The following is a 10674-nucleotide window of genomic DNA, read 5'->3' as shown; positions in this document are numbered from 1 at the left end:
TACATATATCAAAATATATATTTTATATATCCCTAAGGAAACAACTTCGACCTTGTATTGATAATCATATTTATATCCATGTACATTTTAAGACTTTGTCTTTGCGTGCCTTTTGTGTGTTTTTCGTTCGTGTTTTGCCCATTGATCCTAGTCCATCTAAAATCATAAGTGTAAGGCTTTTAAGCACTTAAGCATAGTTCCAGTAGTTCCTATTTGTTAGCTGAAATGTATTTTGATATATACTAAGCATATCCTCTTTTATATCATAAATGACGTCATCATCATATATTAATGGCATGATACAGTTTTTATATAAAACTAGCGTTCAGATACACTTTTTCGCGCCTTTCGAAAAGACAACAATTAAGTATCATTTTTATGTACTTTTATGTAGTAATAACAAGTCTAACATCGCAATAATATTTCGCCTCGTATACACTACTTGTGGCTATGCCACTCTTAAAATATAGCTTTTGGTTATCACCGGGTGAAATATAGTGCGATCTTACATTGATACTAATAAACATGTACAGTTAACAAATATTAATATCAACACCACAATGTCTATTTGTTCCATAATCGTTTGCTATAACTATAAAGCATGACCCATTGTGTTGAAGTTGAACATTGCATGATTAGCAGGTCAGGCTAGTTTCATTTTTGTGTACACATTGTGCGTATTTAAACATATAATCTATATACGATACGAAATTATAAGAATGTGAGGGTATTGTCATATTCCTGTGACAAAAAGAAGCGCCCTTTTCTATCATTTCTTACTCTTAAATGCTTATCGAGTTTGGAATTTCCGCCGGATCCAAATACGGATAGGGATATTCCCTAGTCTCGTTTCGGCGCTTGATGACGTCACTGACATTCTTGAGCTGCTCGCGAAATTCCTTCTGTATTTGCACCGCAGGAGGGTCGTAAACGTAGTCGACCTCGAAATCCCCAAGCGGCCTTGTACTGCGCTCACTCAAAATCTTTGAAACCAACATCACTTTCATTTGAGCCTTTCGTGGATGTATTGCGTTTAAAATGTCTCTTTCTGTCTTTGCAGATTTGTCCTTCGGAGGATCACCCTTCAGCCACGAAGGGTAATTCATTGGAAATCCATATTCGTCATATTGTTTGAAGTTCACAGATGCGTGACCAACACTACACGTGTATATGATGCTTGTCAGAACCGACACAAGCTGATCACGTGATGTGAACTTTCCATCACTTCCCGGGACTCCTTTGACTCCAAGGCCGCCAGCCTCCATTGGCAGGTCAAGGTCGCGGCGCCACGACTGAATTTCTGGATCATTGATAAGCACGTCGTCGGCGGCATAGTAGAGATGTACGTACTTCGTTACGTACGAAAGTATGGCGTTGTAAGAGAGCAAGGCGTCATCACGGCAAGGGTAGTCAGGTACTACTTCTTGGTCATCCACTCCGCGGGCCTTAAGATCTGCTGGAAGGGTACCGTCTACGTCCAATCGCCATAATGGCCGATGGCGGCCAATTAACTCGACCCCACCGTCTCTCCCCACGCTGAGTGTGTTGTCAATATGGCCGCCAGGGTTCATTAGCTTATCTATAGCGCGGTGGTTGATGGCAATCAGGTATAAAAAATGCGGTGCCAGCAGTTTAAATATGGGATGCGACTGGGAAAGATGACGGTGAGCAGCGATAATGAAGCCTTCCATGACGATATGTGTGAATCCAAGATGCGCGATCGACTGATGAATCTGTGCGTCCGCGCAGTTAAACCACATTTTTGCCAAGATCCATGTGTATTTCGGATCTGACAGTAAGAACACGGGATTGTCGGGCGCCGGGTGCTGAAACAGTTGGATCGCTACAGGCACAATCTTGCCGTCATCCCGTCGAAAGAAGAGCGCAATAGGAGCACAAGAGAAAACCCCCGGGCGAGTGGGCACTCCATTCATGATGCTATGATCAATCACAAACATTCGCCTTGACTTGATCGCCTCCTCAAGCGATAGGCCCTGTAGAAAGGGACGCATCATTTTGTCATCAACGGCCATCTTCGGAGGCACCTCTGTACACAGACGAATGACCATGCTGTTCAAACCGTCAAAACGCTGTCGTCCAAACTTTTCGTCACTAAGCCACCTTCAAAGTTCAAAATATGTTATAAGTACAAGAAATATGTTAAATCAATGCTTTTTTTTATTTTGAAACACAAGATCAAATGGGCAGCAAGATTAATTTAAAGGTCGCATGCTTGTATTTACTCTATTGATTCAGTCAATAACTTGACAATAGTATCGTGCATTATCTCAATCTAATTGAAGATCTCTGTACATGTGTGGTATAGTGTGCTTTCTTCGAAAAAACAAACAATCTACTTACACATAATTATGCAATATTTTATGAAACGTTCATTAAATAACGTTGTTTTAAAAGATCATTTCACATGAAGGAAAAATTAAATTTTTTGAATGAAGTCATTTTGATCACCAACCTGATTACTTTACACCAAAGGAAAATAACCGCTGTTTGACGCCATAAACCAGATGGCAACTCACACCAATTTCAAAGTCTGTGCAGTTACAGTTTCTTTTTAACAAAAAACGGCCTTCGATACGCTGTGATTAATTAAGCAGTTTTCTTCTTTTTTTTATAAAATGTCTAGTTTCATTTGTAAGGTAAAACATACCGTCATACATCAGTTGTAAAACAGTAAATCAAAAGATCGTTTGTATTATATTAGGTCGTTTATAGCTTAATACTGAAATGATTGCTTCATTTAATTGAAGTATGTTTTTCCTCAACTTTTCAGTTCGTTTCTCGCAATCAGATACCAAGTAATTAGAGATTTTAGTTGATAAACATATCCGGTTTGCCGTACTTTTATCTTGTGCGTTTTTCCAACATCATTTGTTACTGTAATTTAATATGAATTTTTCACAATATGAATGAATGTACAGTAAGAAGGCAATTAACGTGGACAATAATACATTGAAAACTACAGGGACAAGCCCAATAGTCGAACATTTACAACTAAACCCTGTTTAGAGGCATGCACAACGGCCAAGCCAAACATTAAAAAGTCAACCAAAGTTTATACTTGAAGTGACTCGCTCATGCTTTTGGACCAAATATTAGTTTTCCCGGTTATGCATCTGAAAACAGTTATATTATCATTATTCTACTCTATGATATCTTAATTGCGGATAAAAGTACAGATATAGCATATAAAAGTTATTTGGGCTGTAGTGGGGTTCAAACCCACGACAGTAAAGTCAGGAAAAAGAGTAGAACACATACTGCTAGTCAACAAGGCCATCGAGACTTTAACTAAAGTAGTAGGATATGTTGACCTGTTAATGATATATTAATAATACCACGTGGTAATGTCATTCAACCAATCACACAACACCACAGCCGTTATTAATTTTCGATCGCGTTATAAACGTTTATGAAAATTGTGGTCTTCAAAGACGATATTTGAGCAAATATCAACATTTGTTGCAGGGTTCCAGCTTTTGGTATTTTTGTTTTAACACTCCTTATGATTTGCCACGCTTTATTTCGTAATTAAAAAAGCGCATTTTACAAACCATGAGCTAGTCACTTTAATGATGATAATTCAAGGTAAGCCAGTGAATGGTCATGTGTACCTGGTGCAGTCGGATGGGCGAGGGAACATTTTATCATCATAGATGCTCTCGACGTCTTCCACCGACTGCCAGTCACCGCGAAACAGCGTCTTCAACTTACTGGTACCCATGAGAATCAACTTCTTCTTCGTGATGTCCCACTGGTAACTAAAGGTCCAACACAAAAGGACGTCATATTTCAGTTTAACTTAAGGTAAAACACATTTTGACCCCTGCTATACTGTTACGACAATTCGGTACCTTTCGACGATACATTGACGTGACATCGTAACAGTGTCAATGGGGTATTGGATCTAAAAGGGGGGTCTTAGCTACATAGCACTGGGTTTCAAGAGAATGTATCGTAAAAAAACTAAGGCATGCAAAACAATGTACGGAACAAACATGTCAGCTGTTAAGTTTAATCCCCTCACGTGCTGGACTTTTATTAGAAGTTCAATTAAATTTGAGTCGTTAATGTTCGTCCAAATTTCCCTTCAGTTGACTTTTGTTATGATATTTACACAATTAATTTCTATTATTTAGTTCACCAATTTTCAATTTCAACCAATCCATCTCTAAAATATTTTGTTAACCCGATGTAACAATTATTATAATACATGTATGAAACCTGAATGAAAACTCCTCATCTGGGGGAACTTTAAGCGCTTGTACTGGAAATCCTGGTTCCAACTGCGAGTATTCATACAATGTCCGCTTCTCCTCAAGTTCTCGAGTGCGTTGTTCTGGGATAAAATAAAATCGCTGTGGGAGTGTTGGCCTCAAATACAATGAGAATTGGAATTGTCTTTACATTTAAACAATATTGAATTTGCTTGATAATTTGAACATGTTTACCATGTGAGTTTTGTTAAATGTACTTCCTACCTGGAAAAGTGTCGTCCTGGGGGAGGCAGGTGTCATATGGTCGGAATTTGTAGTGGACATTCGACTTGATCCAGCGGAATACTGGAAACACTGCATCCCAGCCGCCCGAAAGGTTTTCTATCTTGACCGTGTCAATGTTCCATTCCGTGTACCAGCCAGCGTCGTCCTTCCATATCTCCAGCACCGACACTTTCTCAAACTGGTCATGAAATACAAAACATCACAGAATAGGATCTAGCGTCTATTTTTGAGGGGGCTGACGCACTCCCACCCCTCTCCCTAATATTGTCTGAGTGGCAATGTCACTAAGGTAGGACAGATATGTATATCTAATGTAAGACCAGAATGCGCCATTATAGACTTTAAATTTGCGCCTCCAAGTTATAAACCTGTGGATTTGCAGGATTTCCATAGATACGATTTAAGGCTGTTTTAGAGATATTATGTACGTTAAACGTCTTTCAAACTCTATTCTTTTCAATCCAAATGATAAAGATTTAATGACTTTTTCAATAATAGAAATAATATTTTGATAATAATTTATACATACAATGCGTTGTCTTCCAATTTAGGTATTTAAGGTATAAAATTACCAAATGTGCATTTAACACAAAGAGAATGATATTGAATGGTATATCAAGAGTTCAGCACGTGAAATTTTAATCATTGATCAAGTCTATATATTCCCGAAATGAATCATGTACAGTATGATACTTTTTACGGACTCCATGAGGCACGACGGATCCTGTTCATCAACTAATGCATCTTTGTATTATTAAGGTTTCTAAGTTAATGCACTTTACAAATATGCTTTCTAAATATAATAAATACTTCGTTCTATCAAGTTTGATGGAAAAATAGCTATTTTCGGTTTATTTTTCCAAGCTCCCTTTGAAAATAAGGTTCATACAGAATCCCAGCAAGTACGATCGCGTTATGCATCAGTCAATCGTAACCACGCCACCCCCCCCCCCACCAGGTCGGGGGAATACCGGGGATAGCCGGAGAAATGGGCCGTGTTTTTAACTTTCAGGTGACCCCGCCGTGCCGGGTGAATGCGGTGGTTTTGTCTTTGCGCCAAATATAGCGGGAAATGGGCCTTACTTAGGGTCTCTGTGGTGCGGGGGCATTTGTCGGGGATTTTACCAGCAGTTCGTCCTCGCAGGACGGGGAACTTACCCGGGCTTGGCTGGACCGTAAGTCAAAGTCCCCGCTTTTCCCCAGGCCTGAAGGGGCCGTGGTTACAATTGACTGGTGCATTACGTCAACCAAACATAAATACCCATGTTCTTTTGGTTCGTCCGTAACATTGACCATAAATTATTTTTATACATTTGTGAAAGTATGACCAGCACTCAATTGAAATGCACAATGACGAGAATAAAACCAACACCAGCCAGGGGCGTACCTGAAACATTTTGAGTTGGTCCCAGTATGTGATGTGGAAGAGATCGTAGAACAATTTTTACGGTAAGAGTTACTGCCCCGACTTCCCGAGTTATTGAAATCATTAAAAAGCGCTAATCGCCAAGTTATGGTAGTTTGAAACAATGTAAAAGAGTACACCCGGGCCTATTAGAGTACGCCTTGTTACGCCTGTGTCTGTTTAGGGTAAATATAATGATGCTCTTGTATTTGGCTTTGAGGCATAACGTTATCACTAATATAATAGCATTTCTCACTTTGTTCCGTAACTACTGACAGACAAAGAATAATCTTCAAGCATGAACATTGTTTATAAAAACCTTAATTAATATTGACTCGTATGACGACGTGACTCCCCTATGCCCTGTTTCAGTATTTTGCCATCCACATCATGTTTTTCTTTACCAGCAGATTTGGTTTTAAGCGTTAACATGGTAAATGGCTTTCCGCTCAGGTTCAATGCGTTAATTAAGTAGGTAAAATATAGTTTCCCTTTATGGCTCTTTATTTATCGATAAATATAAAACATGATGACTATCTTAACCTCCTTCTACATTGTACCTGATAGACTGGAACAAACTATTCCCATAAAAATATACGGATAGCGCGAGTCGCAATACTACTATGTGAAAGGCATTATGATGACTGATGTGAACATAAAAGTACCATAGTGAAACACTTTGAAGCGTTAAGAAATACATATGTTTACAGCAGTCCATGTATGCAGAACGGTTAAGATATTGTCTGCATATATATATATACTAGTGCAGTAGCGGTCATATCATATTGGTAACGTTATGATAATGCTTAACCATGCAATTTCACAACAATTAACGAAATAGCTACTTAGCATGCACCTCTCCATGTTTTGCCTCACCGGTGATGGACACACGGGGCAGATTATAAATTTTGTTATCCAACCCATGCAGCAGGGACATTTCTCAGATAGGTCTAGGCTTTATAATCCCATTATTTAAACATTTAGGCTAAGAATATTTCCCGTCGGGCATTCTCACCGGTCATGTCCAAATCCCTGTCTCTGTCTAAAGTCGACTATAAACCCGTCTTCCCCAGCTGCGGATTAAATGAAAAATGTGACTATTATCACTGGATCACCCCAAAACCAGCTGATCGTCGAACCACTAAACTTACTGATCGCCGTGCCACTTAACTTACTGATCGTCGTGCCCCTGAACCAGCTGATCGTCGTACCCCTGAACCAGCTGATCGTCGTGCCCCTGAACCAGCTGATCGCCGTGTCACTTAACCAACTGATCGTCGTGCCACTAAACTTACTGATCGTCGTGCCCCTGAACCAGCTGATCGTCGTGCCCCTGAACCAGCTGATCGCCGTGTCACTGAACCAGCATCGTGTCACTTAACTATTTGATCACCGTGTCACTCAACCAGCTGATCGCCGTGTCACTGAAGCGGCTGATCGTCGTGTCACTGAACCAACTGATCGTCGTGCCACTAAACTTACTGATCGTCGTGCCCCTGAACCAGCTGATCGTCGTGCCCCTGAACCAGCTGATCGCCGTGTCACTGAACCAGCATCGTGTCACTTAACTATTTGATCGCCGTGTCACTCATCCAGCTGATCGCCGTGTCACTGAAGCGGCTGATCGTCGTGTCACTGAACCAACTGATCGTCGTGCCACTAAACTTACTGATCGTCGTGCCACTGAACCAGCTGATCGTCGTGCCCCTGAATCAGCTGATCGTCGTGCCCCTGAACCAGCTGATCGCCGTGTCACTGAACCAGCGTCGTGTCACTTAACCATTTGATCGCCGTGTCACTGAACCAGCTGATCGCCGTGTCACTGAAGCGGCTGATCGTCGTGTCACTGAACCAGCTGATCGTCGTGCCACTGAACCAGCTGATCGTCGTGCCACTAAACCAGCTGATCGTCGAGTCACTAAACCAGCTGATCGTCGTGCCACTAAACCAGGTGATCGTCGTGCCACCAAACCAGCTGATCGCCGTGCCACCAAACCAGCTGATCGTCTTGCCTCTTAACCAACTAATCGCCGTGTCACGTAAACCAACTCAGGCATTTGATCGTTGCGCAGCTTTATATATAATGTTAATTTATAAAATGAAAAAAACAACTTACCTGGATATTTTTCACGATGAAAACGTCCGTTTGTCCGCGCTCGAAGTCGTCATGAAAAAATGCATCCAGTTTGGTGGGAGGGGTCTTCAGGTTTGCGTCGCCGTGTAGGACGACATAAACATTGGCGTCGGTACCCGCTCGCGGTCGATCACCAGTCTTCACTGTTATCCGGTATTCGTACATTATCTGCAGGGACAAAGAACTCTCCCAACTAGTTATTGTACTCCAAGTGTTGGAAATAACTCGCCTTAGTAATACGAGGTATGTACGTTTACTTTTTGATGTTGATACAAATGTTTTTGAAATGATAAATTTGATCACAAATGTCATGTAAATATGATCCAAGATTCCAGATTCCAGATTCATTCATGATCAATGCATATTACATGTATGTGATAATTAGTTTAAACATATTTAGCATACAACGATTGTGAAACAAGTTATTACAACATTATATTAATCACTGTTGGCACGATTTTACATGAGATTGTGGTCTTTTGTTGTGGGGGAAACCGGAGATAACCCCACTTGTCCGGATTGGTGACCACAAACCAAACTCACATGCATGTGATAATGACAAAGAACAAATGTATAGTCACAACATTAACATGTTTTAGTTTGTATAATTATAAAAATGCACATTCCAACAAATAATGATATTTATTAACCAAATAATTACAGATATAAACGCTGATTCCGTTCCGTTCAATGTTAGGATATATTCACTTTCTTTTCGTAAACCATGCTTTATAGTTGTAATACTGAGTGTTGCGTTGTTCTAATAAGTTAAGACAGCACACCCATAATGAAAACCTACACTTGAAACTCTTCAATTTTAATGCTTAAGCCTATGTTGTTAAACTAAGGACAACAACTTTTGAGGGTTAAAATGTTCTGGTTCGAATCCAACTTTAAAGAAGCTTACATTATAGTTTTCGTTAAAAAATAACTAAATAAATTTGTACACATGAAGATTTCATTACTTGCAGACCCGACAGAAACAGCTGGTTGGGATTATTAAATTATATTGATTCTTTTTAAATACAGACGGAAAATCATTGTGATGTGTTTTGGGTAAACTGTTTTCAAGATGTTGAAGTAATTTACTAATAAAGAACTGGTCGTGAATAAAACTTGTTGATTTTGCTTTACGCGTCGATGTTCCACTGTTTTTTTTCTTGTCGCGGTGATGGCGCTATTATAATTTATTGTCAAATAAGAGTAATGTATTTCAAGTTTAAATCAAATTGTTCTTTGACAATAAATTGCTTTGATTTTTGTTGTTGTTGTTTTTTTAATCCAGGAAATGATAAATATTAAGATATTATCGAGTTGATCATGGTTTAAAAAGCCGCCCATGAGGGTATAACTACCTTAAATTGTAAATTCTATGATTCATAAATGCATGAGCGCAGTACCGGACTCAGAATGATATATGGCAGACAGACAGACATTTTATTAAGACTTTTACAAACGTACATCGCCTAAACCCATAATAATTCATTTTAAGGCAAGTGCATAGTTGAACAAATATGTTAATTACATCAAAGGCACATTTAGAGGTGACATCTGTTAAACAAACATTTGGACTTTGGTGAATTAGTTGTTTAAATTCTTGTTCTAGCAAATTGTTAATAACAAAATGTTTTTATATAAGCATTCTAGATTTACCTTTAATTGCAAACAAGTTCACTACTACTGATTAACAATCATTTATCTTTTTGTTTACATTTTATTTTTATGCTTCCCGCTAAATTTTACCTGTTTGCTCGTAAACTGTTTGTATGCTATATGCATAATTGCCTGAATACATTAAAAGAGGTTGTTGTTGTTGTTGTTGTTGTTGTTGTTGTTGTTGTTGTTGTATGACTATCTTAAATAAGGTATAAACATATGTATGTTTATAACACAGTGAAATAACAGTATGATAAACAGTGTTGTTATAGAGGATGAACAGTATTATGTATATATATTAAGAATCGCATTACGAATACAAAATGATTATTTTACAAAATTACAGAAATTAGTCAGCTCAACTCTATTAACAGGGTTTAACACTTGGTTATATCTATACACATATACGTATTGTTTTGATAAGTTATATTTGATCTCATATGTTATGCATTACCAGAAGATAATCAGAAACATTATTAGAACGATGGCATTTTTGTATTACGGTTTAATAAAAAAAGAGCAAAACTGAAGCAATTATGAAAAGTCATTATCATTGAAAACACATCACAAATTTAATATTGTAATACTTACGGCACTAATAAAAGTCCGTACAAGACATAACAGATTGACAGATCATGTAGTCGTTAACGAGAAAAATAGCGTGCTTTAGTTATAAAATTACACAAAACCTTGATATGCGAGTATAACTATTGTTCGTATTGATCCTAAAGAAATCAAGTTTTTATGAACAAATTGCTTCGGTAATGCATGAGTGACCAAGTGACAGCTATCATAAAGCTCACTGTACATTAAAGTCCCATTACGTTTTAGTAGAGTAAGCTTATTCATTTGTATGTTTATTTAAATGCCTTCTCTAAACCTTCAACAGTTTTAATCCCACCCCCACCCCACCAAAAAGCATTTCATCGCCTTATTTCCATGTAACCTTATTTCCTTTT

General features: G+C 38.6%; 1 protein-coding gene across 1 annotated transcript; it reads right to left on the bottom strand.

The window, feature by feature from the left end:
• Positions 1-387: 387 nt before the first annotated feature.
• Positions 388-10432, bottom strand: LOC128238403 (allene oxide synthase-lipoxygenase protein-like). Its single transcript, XM_052954311.1, has 6 exons — positions 10307-10432; positions 8042-8227; positions 4500-4698; positions 4243-4357; positions 3633-3779; positions 388-2121 (listed from the first exon to the last, which is right to left on the bottom strand). Exons 2-6 carry the CDS (start codon positions 8222-8224, stop codon positions 783-785), a joined length of 1983 nt encoding a protein of 660 aa, XP_052810271.1. The 5' UTR covers positions 8225-8227; positions 10307-10432; the 3' UTR covers positions 388-782.
• Between the last annotated feature and the right edge of the window lie 242 nt (positions 10433-10674).

The sequence above is a fragment of the Mya arenaria genome, chromosome 1, assembly GCF_026914265.1.
Source record: "Mya arenaria isolate MELC-2E11 chromosome 1, ASM2691426v1".
Lineage (NCBI taxonomy): Eukaryota > Metazoa > Mollusca > Bivalvia > Myida > Myidae > Mya > Mya arenaria.
This window is presented reverse-complemented; position numbering and strand designations above follow the sequence as displayed.

Bases quoted from the DNA above. Each gene is read 5' to 3' on its own strand.
- LOC128238403 (XM_052954311.1), bottom strand. From the start codon at position 8,224: ATGTACGAATACCGGATAACAGTGAAGACTGGTGATCGACCGCGAGCG. The intron at 3,780-4,242 runs GTTTCATACATG...TTGGACCTTTAG, and splicing joins GATGAGGAGTTTTCATTCAG to TTACCAGTGGGACATCACGA. The intron at 2,122-3,632 runs GTACACATGACC...TGAACTTTGAAG, and splicing joins CGCCCATCCGACTGCACCAG to GTGGCTTAGTGACGAAAAGT.